Below are 10,475 nucleotides of genomic sequence, written 5' to 3' on the forward strand. Positions count from 1 at the left end.
CTGGGCAGTGGCAGAGCCTGCTATCTGAGCGGGCTGGGGGTCCCCTGCCCATGTCCTAACGCCCGGCCAGAGGCCTGAGGCCTGAGCAGAGTGGAGCCGGCGATCACACGGGGCTGGGGAGTCCCCTGCCCAGACCTTACGCCCCGGGCCAGAGGCCTGAGGCCTCGGTAGGTGATCGGAGCGGCCTGGGGGTCCCCTGCCCAGGCCTAACGCCCCAGCCAGAGGCCTGAGGCCTGGGTAGGCGATCGGAGCGGGCTGGGGGTCCCCTGACCAGGCCTAACGCCCCGGCCAGAAGCCTGAGGCTTGGGCAGGGGTGGAGCCTGCAATCGGAGCAGGCTGGGGGTCCCCTGCCCAGGCGTAAGGCCCCGGCCAGAGGTCTTAGGCCTGGGCAGGTGATCGGAGCGGGCTGGGGGCCCTCTGCCCAGGCCTAACGCCCAGCCTAAAGCCTTAGGCCTGGGCAGGGGCCGAGCCGAGGATTGGTGTGAACTACAGAGGAAACACCTTTTCTGACCACTCACTGGCTAAGCTCCCTGTATGCCACTGGTAATATTCTTAGTAACCTGGGTAATAAGAATCCAAGAAGGTGATGTAGGGTTTTTCCACTTCACTCCTGGAGAATAAAACGAAGGTCTGCTGCTGGACGGGCTAAGAAATATCATATCCTGCCCTAGCCGGTTTGGCTCAGTAGATAATGCCTCAGCCTGCCTATCACAGGGTCTGGGTTCAATTATGACCAAGGGCATGTATCTAGGTTGCAGGTTCTTCCCTGGCTGGGGCCCAGGTCAGCGCTCATGCAGGAGGCAACCAATCAAAGTGTCCCTCTCACTTTGATGTTTCTGTCTTTCCCTTTCTCTTCCACATTCTCTAAACATCAATGGAAACATATCCTCAGGTGAGGATAAAAAAAAATAATAAAGAAATGTCATGTCCTATGAAAGACACATCTTGAAAATGCCTAAAGAAAGTTGTCATTTTTTCATGGTGAAGAGACGAGTCCGTGTTGATGAAAACACCTTGGTGGCTGCGGTGACTGGCAGTGGCTGCAGCAGTGGGGTGATGGTGCTGGTGCCTTCCCCTGATCAGCCTGGTCGCCTCCCACAAAGGGAGGCCAGGCTGCGACTTAGGCCCAGTCCCCAAGGGGAGCAGGGAATGGGCCTAAGCCATCAGTAGGACATCCCCTGAGGGCTCCCAGTATGTGAGAGGAGGCAGGCTGGGCTGAGGGACCACCCCCGTCCAGTGCACGAATTTCGTGCACCGGGCCCCTAGTAGAGGTAATAAGTATTAAAGTTCTTTGTCGCCCTAGCTAGTTTGACTCAGTGGACAGAATGTCAGCCTGCAGACAAAGGGTCCCAGGTTCAATTCTGGTCAAGGGCACATACCTAGGTTGCAGGCTCCTGCCCGGCCTGGGCCCTGGTCAGGGTGCGTGCAGAAGGCAACCAATCGATGTGTTTCTCTCACATCGATATTTCTCTGTCTTTCCCTCTCTCTTACACTCTCTCTAAAAATCAATGGAAAAATATCCTCTAATGAGGATTAAAAATAAATAAATAAATAAATAATTTCTTTTTCAACATAGAGAGAAGATTATGCTTTATTTCAAATTTATATAAGAATAGAATTCTTGAAAATCTTAAAGATACATTTGAGAGAGCCAGGGATTTTGTTCTCTATAGTGCATCTTAGAGAGCCAAAAGAAATTTGTAGCTACATTGCACTTGAAACAAAGCAAGTCTCTAATTCAATAGGAAATATACTTCAGACTACCCTGGCATAAACCATATTCAAAACTAATTTCATATTATCACAAGATTACAAACCTTGCCTTGTTGCATTGAACAGTCTACACATCCTATTTGAATATTTCCATGTTTAGCTCCTGGGATTATTTGTAATCTTTCAAAATCACTTCCCAGTATAACAATGTCACATCCAGATGCATAAGCCTAAAAAAAGAAAGAAAATAAAAACAATAAAATTATCAAGAAAGTATTTATCAAGTAAAATACTGGCATTAAATATTACATTTTAACAGATTACTTTTAAATTCTTTTTTAAAAATCTGTACTATTTAAGAACATTTCCTTTACCTCTCATATACAGTCCCATCAGCAAATTCAATCAGTCCTATCTTCTCCAATGAATGCCACCGCCCTTATCTAAGCCCATCTCTTTCCTGCACTATTGTTAATAGTCTGACTGCTTCCATTCTTGCTTCCCTCTAATTTCTTTCCACACAAAGACAAAAGTGATCTTTTACACCAAATAATTTTCCCTGTTTAACCCCCTCCAATATTTTCTTGGAATAAAATCCTAACTCCTTACCATGGTCAATGCCCTAAATCCAAAATGGGAACCTTTTTTCTGCCAAGGACCATTTGGATATTATAACATTATTCACGGGCCGTACAAAGTTATCAAACTAAAAATTATGTTGCTATGAAAAAAGCTCCGAGATATATTGAATTTCAAGTCCCACCTGCATTTGCCTTGGCAGGGCCAGACCAAATGATAAGGACCCGACAGTTCCCCACCCCTGCCCTAAATGATTGTCCCTAATTCTCTACATCTCAAGGTTCTCTTTCCTTACCTCAATTGGCTCCTGGCCTTATATTGCCCTTCTTTCTGTTCCTTAGGCATATCAATCTTTTCCATCTCAAAGTGTTTTATCTACCTTTTATCTGCCTAGTCTTTGTCTAGCTAGCTTCTTTTCAACATTCAGATCTCAGTTCCTCACCTACCTGCTCCCCACCTTTTTTCCACCCTTCTCTTTCTCTCTCTCATTCCTTCCCATCACTTTACAATTTATTTTTCTTTGTAGCATATACCATAACTTGTAAATTATTTCTTATTATCCATTTCTATTACTAGACATTAACTTTCAAGACAAAAAGGTAGGGTTCAAGTTTATATTGTGCTGTGCTCTCACACCCAATCTAACTGAAGGTCCTGCTATATAAATAATCTATGGAATAAATGAAGTACTTAATTTTACAAAGGGAATCACCATAACCAAACAAAATAAAAGGGTTTAATTTAAGGCTTGTTTGGCAAGTATTTTATAGCTCTTTTTTAATTTTATAATAAGCAGAACTTTTCCAACCAGAATTCTTTTTGTGGTCTTTTCCACACCTTCCCAGTGCACGGGAGTTTCTTCAATTACTTGGCCGTCCTAAAATTTAATATCTGAATATTAAATTTTCACATCCTAAAATTTAAAATTCACATATTAAAGGTCACCATGCAATGTAACACCGATAATAAAACATCTATTACACACTACTTTTCATCCTGATATGTTCCTAAAGTTTTAATAATTTTTCATTTCTCATCACTTTTGCACATTCACATATACCTTACTTAATGTAAAAAATATTATACTTAATAGATACTTTATGACTTTAATTCCTACCAAACCCAAAATGGTCCTATTCACAAGCTACCAAAAAATATTAGAAAATGGACTTGAGAGAAGATTCAAATAAATCTGCTCAGATTACAGACAAGAAAAGGATGCCTAAGTAGGTTGACATAACATCTTAGTGGCAGAGTGGATTTGAGAACCCTGATCTCTTGATTCTTGATCTAGTGTTATTCCCATGGCAACACAGGGTCTTTCCTAGTTAATCATGCTTCCCTGGAATTTTCCAAAAAGAAATTAGGGATAATCAAGTCTGGTTCCACTAGTGTCACATAGTGGAAAAAATTAAAATTAGCTCAGTAAACAAACAAAAAATCTCATGATAGTCTGCTCACCTATACAAATATCCACAATAGGATCATAAGGCTTGTCATGAGACTATTAGCAAGAATAGGTTCCAAAAACTAACTTATTTCAAGAAAAATTTTCATTCATAAAGTTCTAAATACTTAATATTTTAAAAACTGATTTTTCAATATTAAATTTGGATAAAATACTAATTGTCCCTGGTTTCCCAAAAAGTTGTTTCAAATTCTGAATGTTTACAACTTACATTCCCTCCTTGTTATATATTGAAAGTCTTCATAATTCTGCTTTCCTTTTGTTATACCTGAAATAATCTACCTACTTTCAGATATTATGTTGCAACTATTTTTGTCAATAATCACGATTCTAAATTTTCCATAAGTCTACATTAATCCTGAAGTACCTCACCAAATTACTGTTTAATATAACAAATATTAAGCATTTGCAGAATTGGAAAATATAAAATTATCTCAGAAATATACTCAGTCCTATAGAGAGGAAGATGCCAATTTATAATACCATTAACCCTAGATCATACAAAGACTTATCCATTCTGGATTAGCCCTGTTCTTTTCCCTCTGCTATATTATATTATCACTTGACTTTTGTCATTTATACTGTTATTTGACTTTTCCTTAGTAAGAATACCACAAGATGCAAAGCCGTCTCTCTCTAATTTTGATAAATTTTAAATCCAATGAAAATTATTGATCTTCATCTAGAATATCTCTCATTCAGTCCTCATTTGGCAATAAACTAGTAGATTTGGGGGGGAAAAACCGATATAACCAGCTGCACTCCACATTTCACAAGTTAACAATTATGCTTGGGGCTTATAATAAAGATTCTCTGGTTTTCATGACTACAGAATTTAAATGCTTACAGTTTATTTGATTTGTAACTAGATGTAGGATGAATAAAAAACTCAAACCATACTTGCATTTTGTTCTATTTCTTAATCACTCACAAAAAATTGTAACTGTCTCCTAAAAAATCCTGCTAAGCACAGAATACCGTTTGAATAAACTATGATAGATACCCACAATGGAATATTATACAGTTGTAAAAAGAATGAGGAAGATATATATGAATTGACAATGGTGTGTTTCTAGGGGATAGTACAGTATTAAGTTGGGGAAAAAACACTGAAGTACAAAAAAGCATTTATAGTATGTTATTTTTGTGTGTAAGAAACAAGTTAAATAAGAAAACATACATGTTTCCAAAATAAATAAATAAATAAATAAATAAAAAATCTTTAAAAAAGAAAACATGCATGTCTCTGTTTATTAAAAACAGAAATACAGGAAAGATAAAAGTAGGAAACAAAGTTTGTTATCAACAAAGGTAGGTGGGAAAGGATGGCGTGGAAGGGATACAGGAAAGAATGGCACTTCTTAGTATAACTTAATATATAGTGCCGGGGCTGACCAGCAGACCCAGAGCTATGGATGAATAGATTACTCTGACACACGTTTCTGTGAAAGAGAGGCTAAGGGGCTGGTTGGCAGGAGGCACCAAAACAGCCTCAATGGCCTGCCTCATTAGGCTTTTATTGTAACAACAGCTTGAACTAAAATTAACCTCTATATACAATCAGCAGGGTAAGTATCCTTGAGAAAGCTCATGCTTCTACAAGGTTGGGTCTAAAAGACTAAACATAGAGATTCCAGCAAAACACCCAGGGGCTCGGAATTGTTTGGAAAAGTCAAGGCAGGGGCTTCTGACTTCGGCAAGGTCCCCCTAAGAAGCCCCCGACCTTTTGGAGAATCCTCCTTACAGACTTTCTAACCAAGTCCCATGCTTCCCTACAATATAGTTATGATTTCTGAAAATATATTAATGTCATACATCTTAAAATTTTAATTCAATCTGAATGGGGGAAAGGGGAAGGTAAGTGAAACAAATGAACTAACTGCATTTCAAGTGAATACTATAGCCACACCTAAAGAAAGGCAAGAACAAACTAAGTAACTTATGAACACAGAATTTCACCATATATTTTGTCTTAGGCAGTTAGAAGGAAAAAACTAGTCTTCCTCCAGTGTTTCTTCTTTACTCTCACACTACTACCAAATTCACAAACTTTTGAGTATTGTGTCTCATCAGTACTTCAATCCCTATTCTAGATACAATGAAACCATGGAAGACATACACAAAGCAAGACAGGTTAATGATACACTGGAAGTGCAAAAAAAGTGCTTTGAAAGTATGGGATATGGTCACTGCCTACTAGAAGCTTTCATACTATGAGCAAAGTCAAAATAGTTTATTGCCAGTTTAAGTAGTAAAAAAGTATCTTGGATATACTAACTATATTTAGTATGGCATATTTTAAAATTGAAACTCCAAGAAAACATGCATTCAATTTCATTTCAATTTACTAGGTAAAACCTGTCACACTTTATTGTGAAAACAGGATCTCATCTCTTGTAATCTTTTGAAACAAGAACAGGTGAGTTATCTGCAAACACGTGAAGTAGGGAATTACAAACACAGTACTGTCTTCAGAGAAAGCATACCATACCAAGAGGAATAGAAATTCTTCACGGGGGCCTGCAAGAGGAAGATCTCATGTCCTTAACTCAAGTAAAATTGGAATTTAGAGAAATTTTTTTAGTCTGCATATACCATGTACCATTAGTGTTTGCTATTTTCCTATTTAAAAAAAAGAATTCCAAATCAAAAGAGATTAAAAATAAAATTCAAGGAGTAAACAATAAATAGATTCTGCTTTTAACATGAAAGAAAAATGGGCATTTCAAAAGAAGTAAATTTAAGATATACACAGTATCCAGGAAACCGAGGGCAAGAAATTTAGTTTATAACAAAACTATCAACTTAATGTTAAAGTCAAGGATAGATGGGCTGCAAAGGAAACAGATGATTATTAATCCTTAAACTATCACCAAAATTGGGTCTCTTTACACTAAACCAGTGGTTCTCAACTTTCCTAATGCCGCGACCCTTTAATACAGTTCCTCATGTTGTGGTGACCCCCAACCATAAAATTATTTTCGTTGCTACTTCATAACTGTAATTTTGTTACCGTTATGAATCATAATGTAAATATCTGATATGTAGGATGTATTTTCATTGTTACAAATTGGACATAATTAAAGCATAGTGATTAATCACAAAAACAATATGTAATTATATATGTGTTTTCTGATGGTCTTAAGCGACCCCTGTGAAAGGGTCGTTCGACCCCCAAAGGGGTCGCGACCCACAGGTTGAGAACCGCTGCACTAAACAAAAAAAAATAAAAGTATTTTTACTGTATTTATTGCAATGTTTCCTGAGATCTGGAGATTAAAGCCTGTTCTATGGAAATGGACTTTAAAATGCAGCAGGCGGGACCAAGAAGCTACATGATGGTGTAGGATGTCTATATAAGCTTTGGCACATTCACTTACCTCTCCTTTAAAATAACATGGGGGCATTCATCAAGGTTTTACATACACTTTAGATGGATCATCTAGGTATATAAATATGCCAGCATATTGTATATGCTTTGAAGTAAATTACATAGATCCTTTTTTAAAAAAAAAAAGTATTTTTATTGATTTCAGAGAGGAAGAGAAATAGAAACATCAATGATGAGAGAGAATCATTGATTCACTGCCTCCTGCATGTCCCCTACTGGGGATCAAGCCCGCAACCAGGGCATATGCCCTGACTGGGAATCGAACCGTGACCTCCTGGTTCCTAGGTAGGCGCTCAACCACTGAGCCATGCCAGCCCGACGGTTATATAGATTCTTAAAGCGTGCTTACATAGAATCTTAATGCCTTCTTACAAAAAGTCCTTAGAATTTACATAGGAGGAAGCACTCATATAACTTTAGGAGATAGCAGAGAATGCAATGTTACTATCCTATAATCTCCCACTAGGAAAACCTCCTTGAGTAAATGCTGTTTATTCTCTCCCTCTCCATAGCAAGAGCAGAGAGCAATGTCCAACTACAGCTGCTCACTGAAACCCTCAGAGCTCACTCTTCTGAGTATTCTGGCTAGGTTAACATTTAGAGCTAGAATCTCTAAAACTGCTAGGGTCAAGTGCAAGCTAAGATGTGCATGCGTTATTCTACAGGGGAGGTACAGAGTCTATTTTAAAGCAAAGTATTGGTTGGCACAGATCTAAAAACACAACTGAGGAATTAAATGCCTGCACCATGTAAAATAATGACTATTATTTATTCTGACTGACAAAGACCACAAAAAAGGTCAAAGCTAGACAGAAAGAAATCATGGGTATCTATCTACTCCTAACTTTGTTTCACTTATTTATGTAAACTTTAGTTTTACTTTTAATCACAACTAAGCCATAAGTTACACTAGTTGTAGCAGAAATCATCAGCACTGTAAATATGTTTAGATATAGAGTATCATGTGAATACTGACTTTTAGTTTGAAGTTATTACAAAAACTATAATTAAAGCAGAAATTTCCACTATAGTCCTAGTAAGTAGGCAGAAATTTGGAGTCCTCTCACTTCCAATAGTCGGATAAGGCTAATGAAAAACAAATCACTTTCAGTACACCTTCACCTTGGATTACTGCTCCACAGCGAAAAGGAGTTTCACTGAGAAACAGGAATGCAACTTCTAGTAATTAATGTGAACAACCTAAACTAAGTAAGTTTCCCAGGATTACTAAACGGTCACATACGGGAATTCAAAGGACGTCAGGGGTAAATTATTTATTAAAAAATATTTTTTTTTACTTTCTAAAGTGATTCCTCAGGAGAATAAACGAGAAGCGCTGTTTTCACTGTATTTTTAACCAGCGCTGGCTGTTAACAATTGGTAACTATTTGAAGACACCCACTCACCCACTCATTCTAACTACAAGGCTACTTGACCTTAACTTAGAGTAAGAAATGAAATCCATCCCAACTATTTCTCAACTTGACCATGTTAAGCCTATGGAGTAGGATGATAAGCAGCCCTCCCTCCCCCCCGCACACACACACAACATTACACAATTTTTGTTTAAACGACTTTGCCAAACCACCCCAGCCCAAGGACGTCAGACTGGACACTTAAAATACCCTCCGAACATCCTCCCGAGCCCGGGCTCTGCACTGTAAGGACCTCCGGGACCCGAAGGTTTTCCCTCCCTCCCTCTCGAGGCCAGGTGCGCCCGGCCTGGGGGCGGGACCTCCGAGAGGCCCTGGGGACCCCCCGGGGGTGGCAGGGAGGAGGCGCGTTCCCGGCTCTGCCCGTCATTCCAGGCCGAGACCGGCGGACCCGCCGCGGGCGACGCGGGAGCCTCCCTGACTTACCGTGAAGCTCTGGTCGCCGACGCTGCCCACGGAGAAGCAGTGGTCGCCGGGGTTCACAGCCCCGGTCAGCACCTGGTGCAAGTTCATGTCGGCGCCTTAGTCCAGCAACGGACACCGCGGCCGGCTCATGCCCGGGGTCAGCGGCGGCTTCCCTCCCGGCTTCCCTCAGGGGCGGCGGCCGCTCTGAGGCGGCGATCGCGGCAGCGACGGGCGCCCGGAGCTGGAGCCGCGCAGCTGGGGCCCGCAGCTCGTGCCGAGCCCGGCGGGCGAGGTCTAGAGGGGGCGGGCCGGCGGGCGGGGCGCCGCGCTGGTCCGCGCACCTGTCACAGCCCGCGCAGGCCCAGGTGGAGCTCGTCGACGCGGGGGCTGCGACTCACCGGCCAGGACTGCCGCCTGCCCACACACTTCTGGGCTCCGGGTGGGTGGTTCTCACCAAGCCCGAGGCGCGGAGGCAGCACCCGCTCGCCCTCCCTGCCTAACCAGTTCCTTCCCGGCTCCCGGGTCCGCCACCCCTGTAGGCCTTGGCCGCTCACTACGCGTCGCCAGGTCGAAATATCGCGAGATTTCCCGCGGCGTATCAGAGGACAGCGGTAAAGGACTCACTTTTTTTTTTTTACCACAGTACAGTATACAGATCAGCAAGTGGATATGAAAACTCCCCTTCGAGTCAGATGCTGGCCAATCCCGAGCTCCAGTCAACCTAGGGCTCCGCCCACCACTGAGAACGGACCGAGCTCTTGGAGGCTTGAGGCACTCTGCCATTTGAGTGTTGAACATAAGGAGCCTAATAGAAATATGAGCCTAGAACGAAGTGACAGTTTTCAAGTTATTCGTTAGCTGAGGGCTTAATCTGACTGTTGCGCCAGAAAGTTTAAAGGGGAGAAGTGCATTAGAAATGGAGTTGCAGAGTCCTCGGTCCTGAGAGAGACTACAAGTCCCAAGAAGCACCGCTCCCCTTGGCGGCTCTGGAGAACTCCAAGTAAATGTGACTCTGGAAGCGTCTCTGTCGCAGCGTTAATAGTACCTGCATTTCCAACGCGCCAACCAGGGTTATTGTGAAAGGTTTAAAACACTTGACAAGTACTAAGATGTTTTCATCTAAATTCACCTTAAACCTGCGTCTGTAATAATCCTGTGCCAGCTCTGCGTTGAGCATCTGTTTTGGAAAAACCTAAGAATTCCAAAATGATTAGTATCATAGTTAACAACTGTGAAATTCCAACTCTCCTTGTGTTTTGACACAAGTTTTGTATTATTATTGACAAACATTTGTTTATATGTCTCCTCTCATATACTGTAAGTCTCCTAGGGACAGACTGTGTCCTGCTTGCCTCTGTATCCGCAAGTATCTAGCACAGTGCCAGTTCCAATTTATAAATTGCAGTTCAATAAGCGTTAAATGAATGAATGTAAACAGGAACTCTCCACCTAAAGAGTAGTTTTTAAAAATTACTCAATTTAGTCT

The 10,475-nt window shown here is 41.3% G+C and overlaps 1 protein-coding gene across 14 annotated transcripts in view; it reads right to left on the bottom strand.

Moving 5' to 3' along the window:
* DMXL1 (Dmx like 1) overlaps positions 1 to 9,554 on the bottom strand; it is a 139,838-nt gene extending 130,284 nt beyond the window's left edge. For 7 of the 14 annotated variants that reach the window (XR_002826570.1, XR_002826572.1, XM_023745477.1 and 4 more), the window contains exons 1-2: positions 9,011 to 9,549; positions 1,818 to 1,943 (exon numbers count right to left, since the gene is read on the bottom strand). Coding sequence is in view for 10 of the 14 variants with exons in the window: in XM_023745477.1 (XP_023601245.1) it covers positions 1,818 to 1,943; positions 9,011 to 9,097 (213 nt within the window). In the remaining 4 variants the exon portion in view is untranslated. Of the gene's footprint in view, positions 1 to 1,817; positions 1,944 to 9,010 lie in introns of all 14 variants that reach the window. The other 7 variants (XR_002826604.1, XR_002826599.1, XM_023745054.1 and 4 more) reach the window with 5 other exon arrangements.
* Positions 9,555 to 10,475: the final 921 nt, after the last annotated feature.

This window comes from Myotis lucifugus, unplaced genomic scaffold, assembly GCF_000147115.1.
Source record: "Myotis lucifugus unplaced genomic scaffold, Myoluc2.0 scaffold_0, whole genome shotgun sequence".
Taxonomy (NCBI): domain Eukaryota; kingdom Metazoa; phylum Chordata; class Mammalia; order Chiroptera; family Vespertilionidae; genus Myotis; species Myotis lucifugus.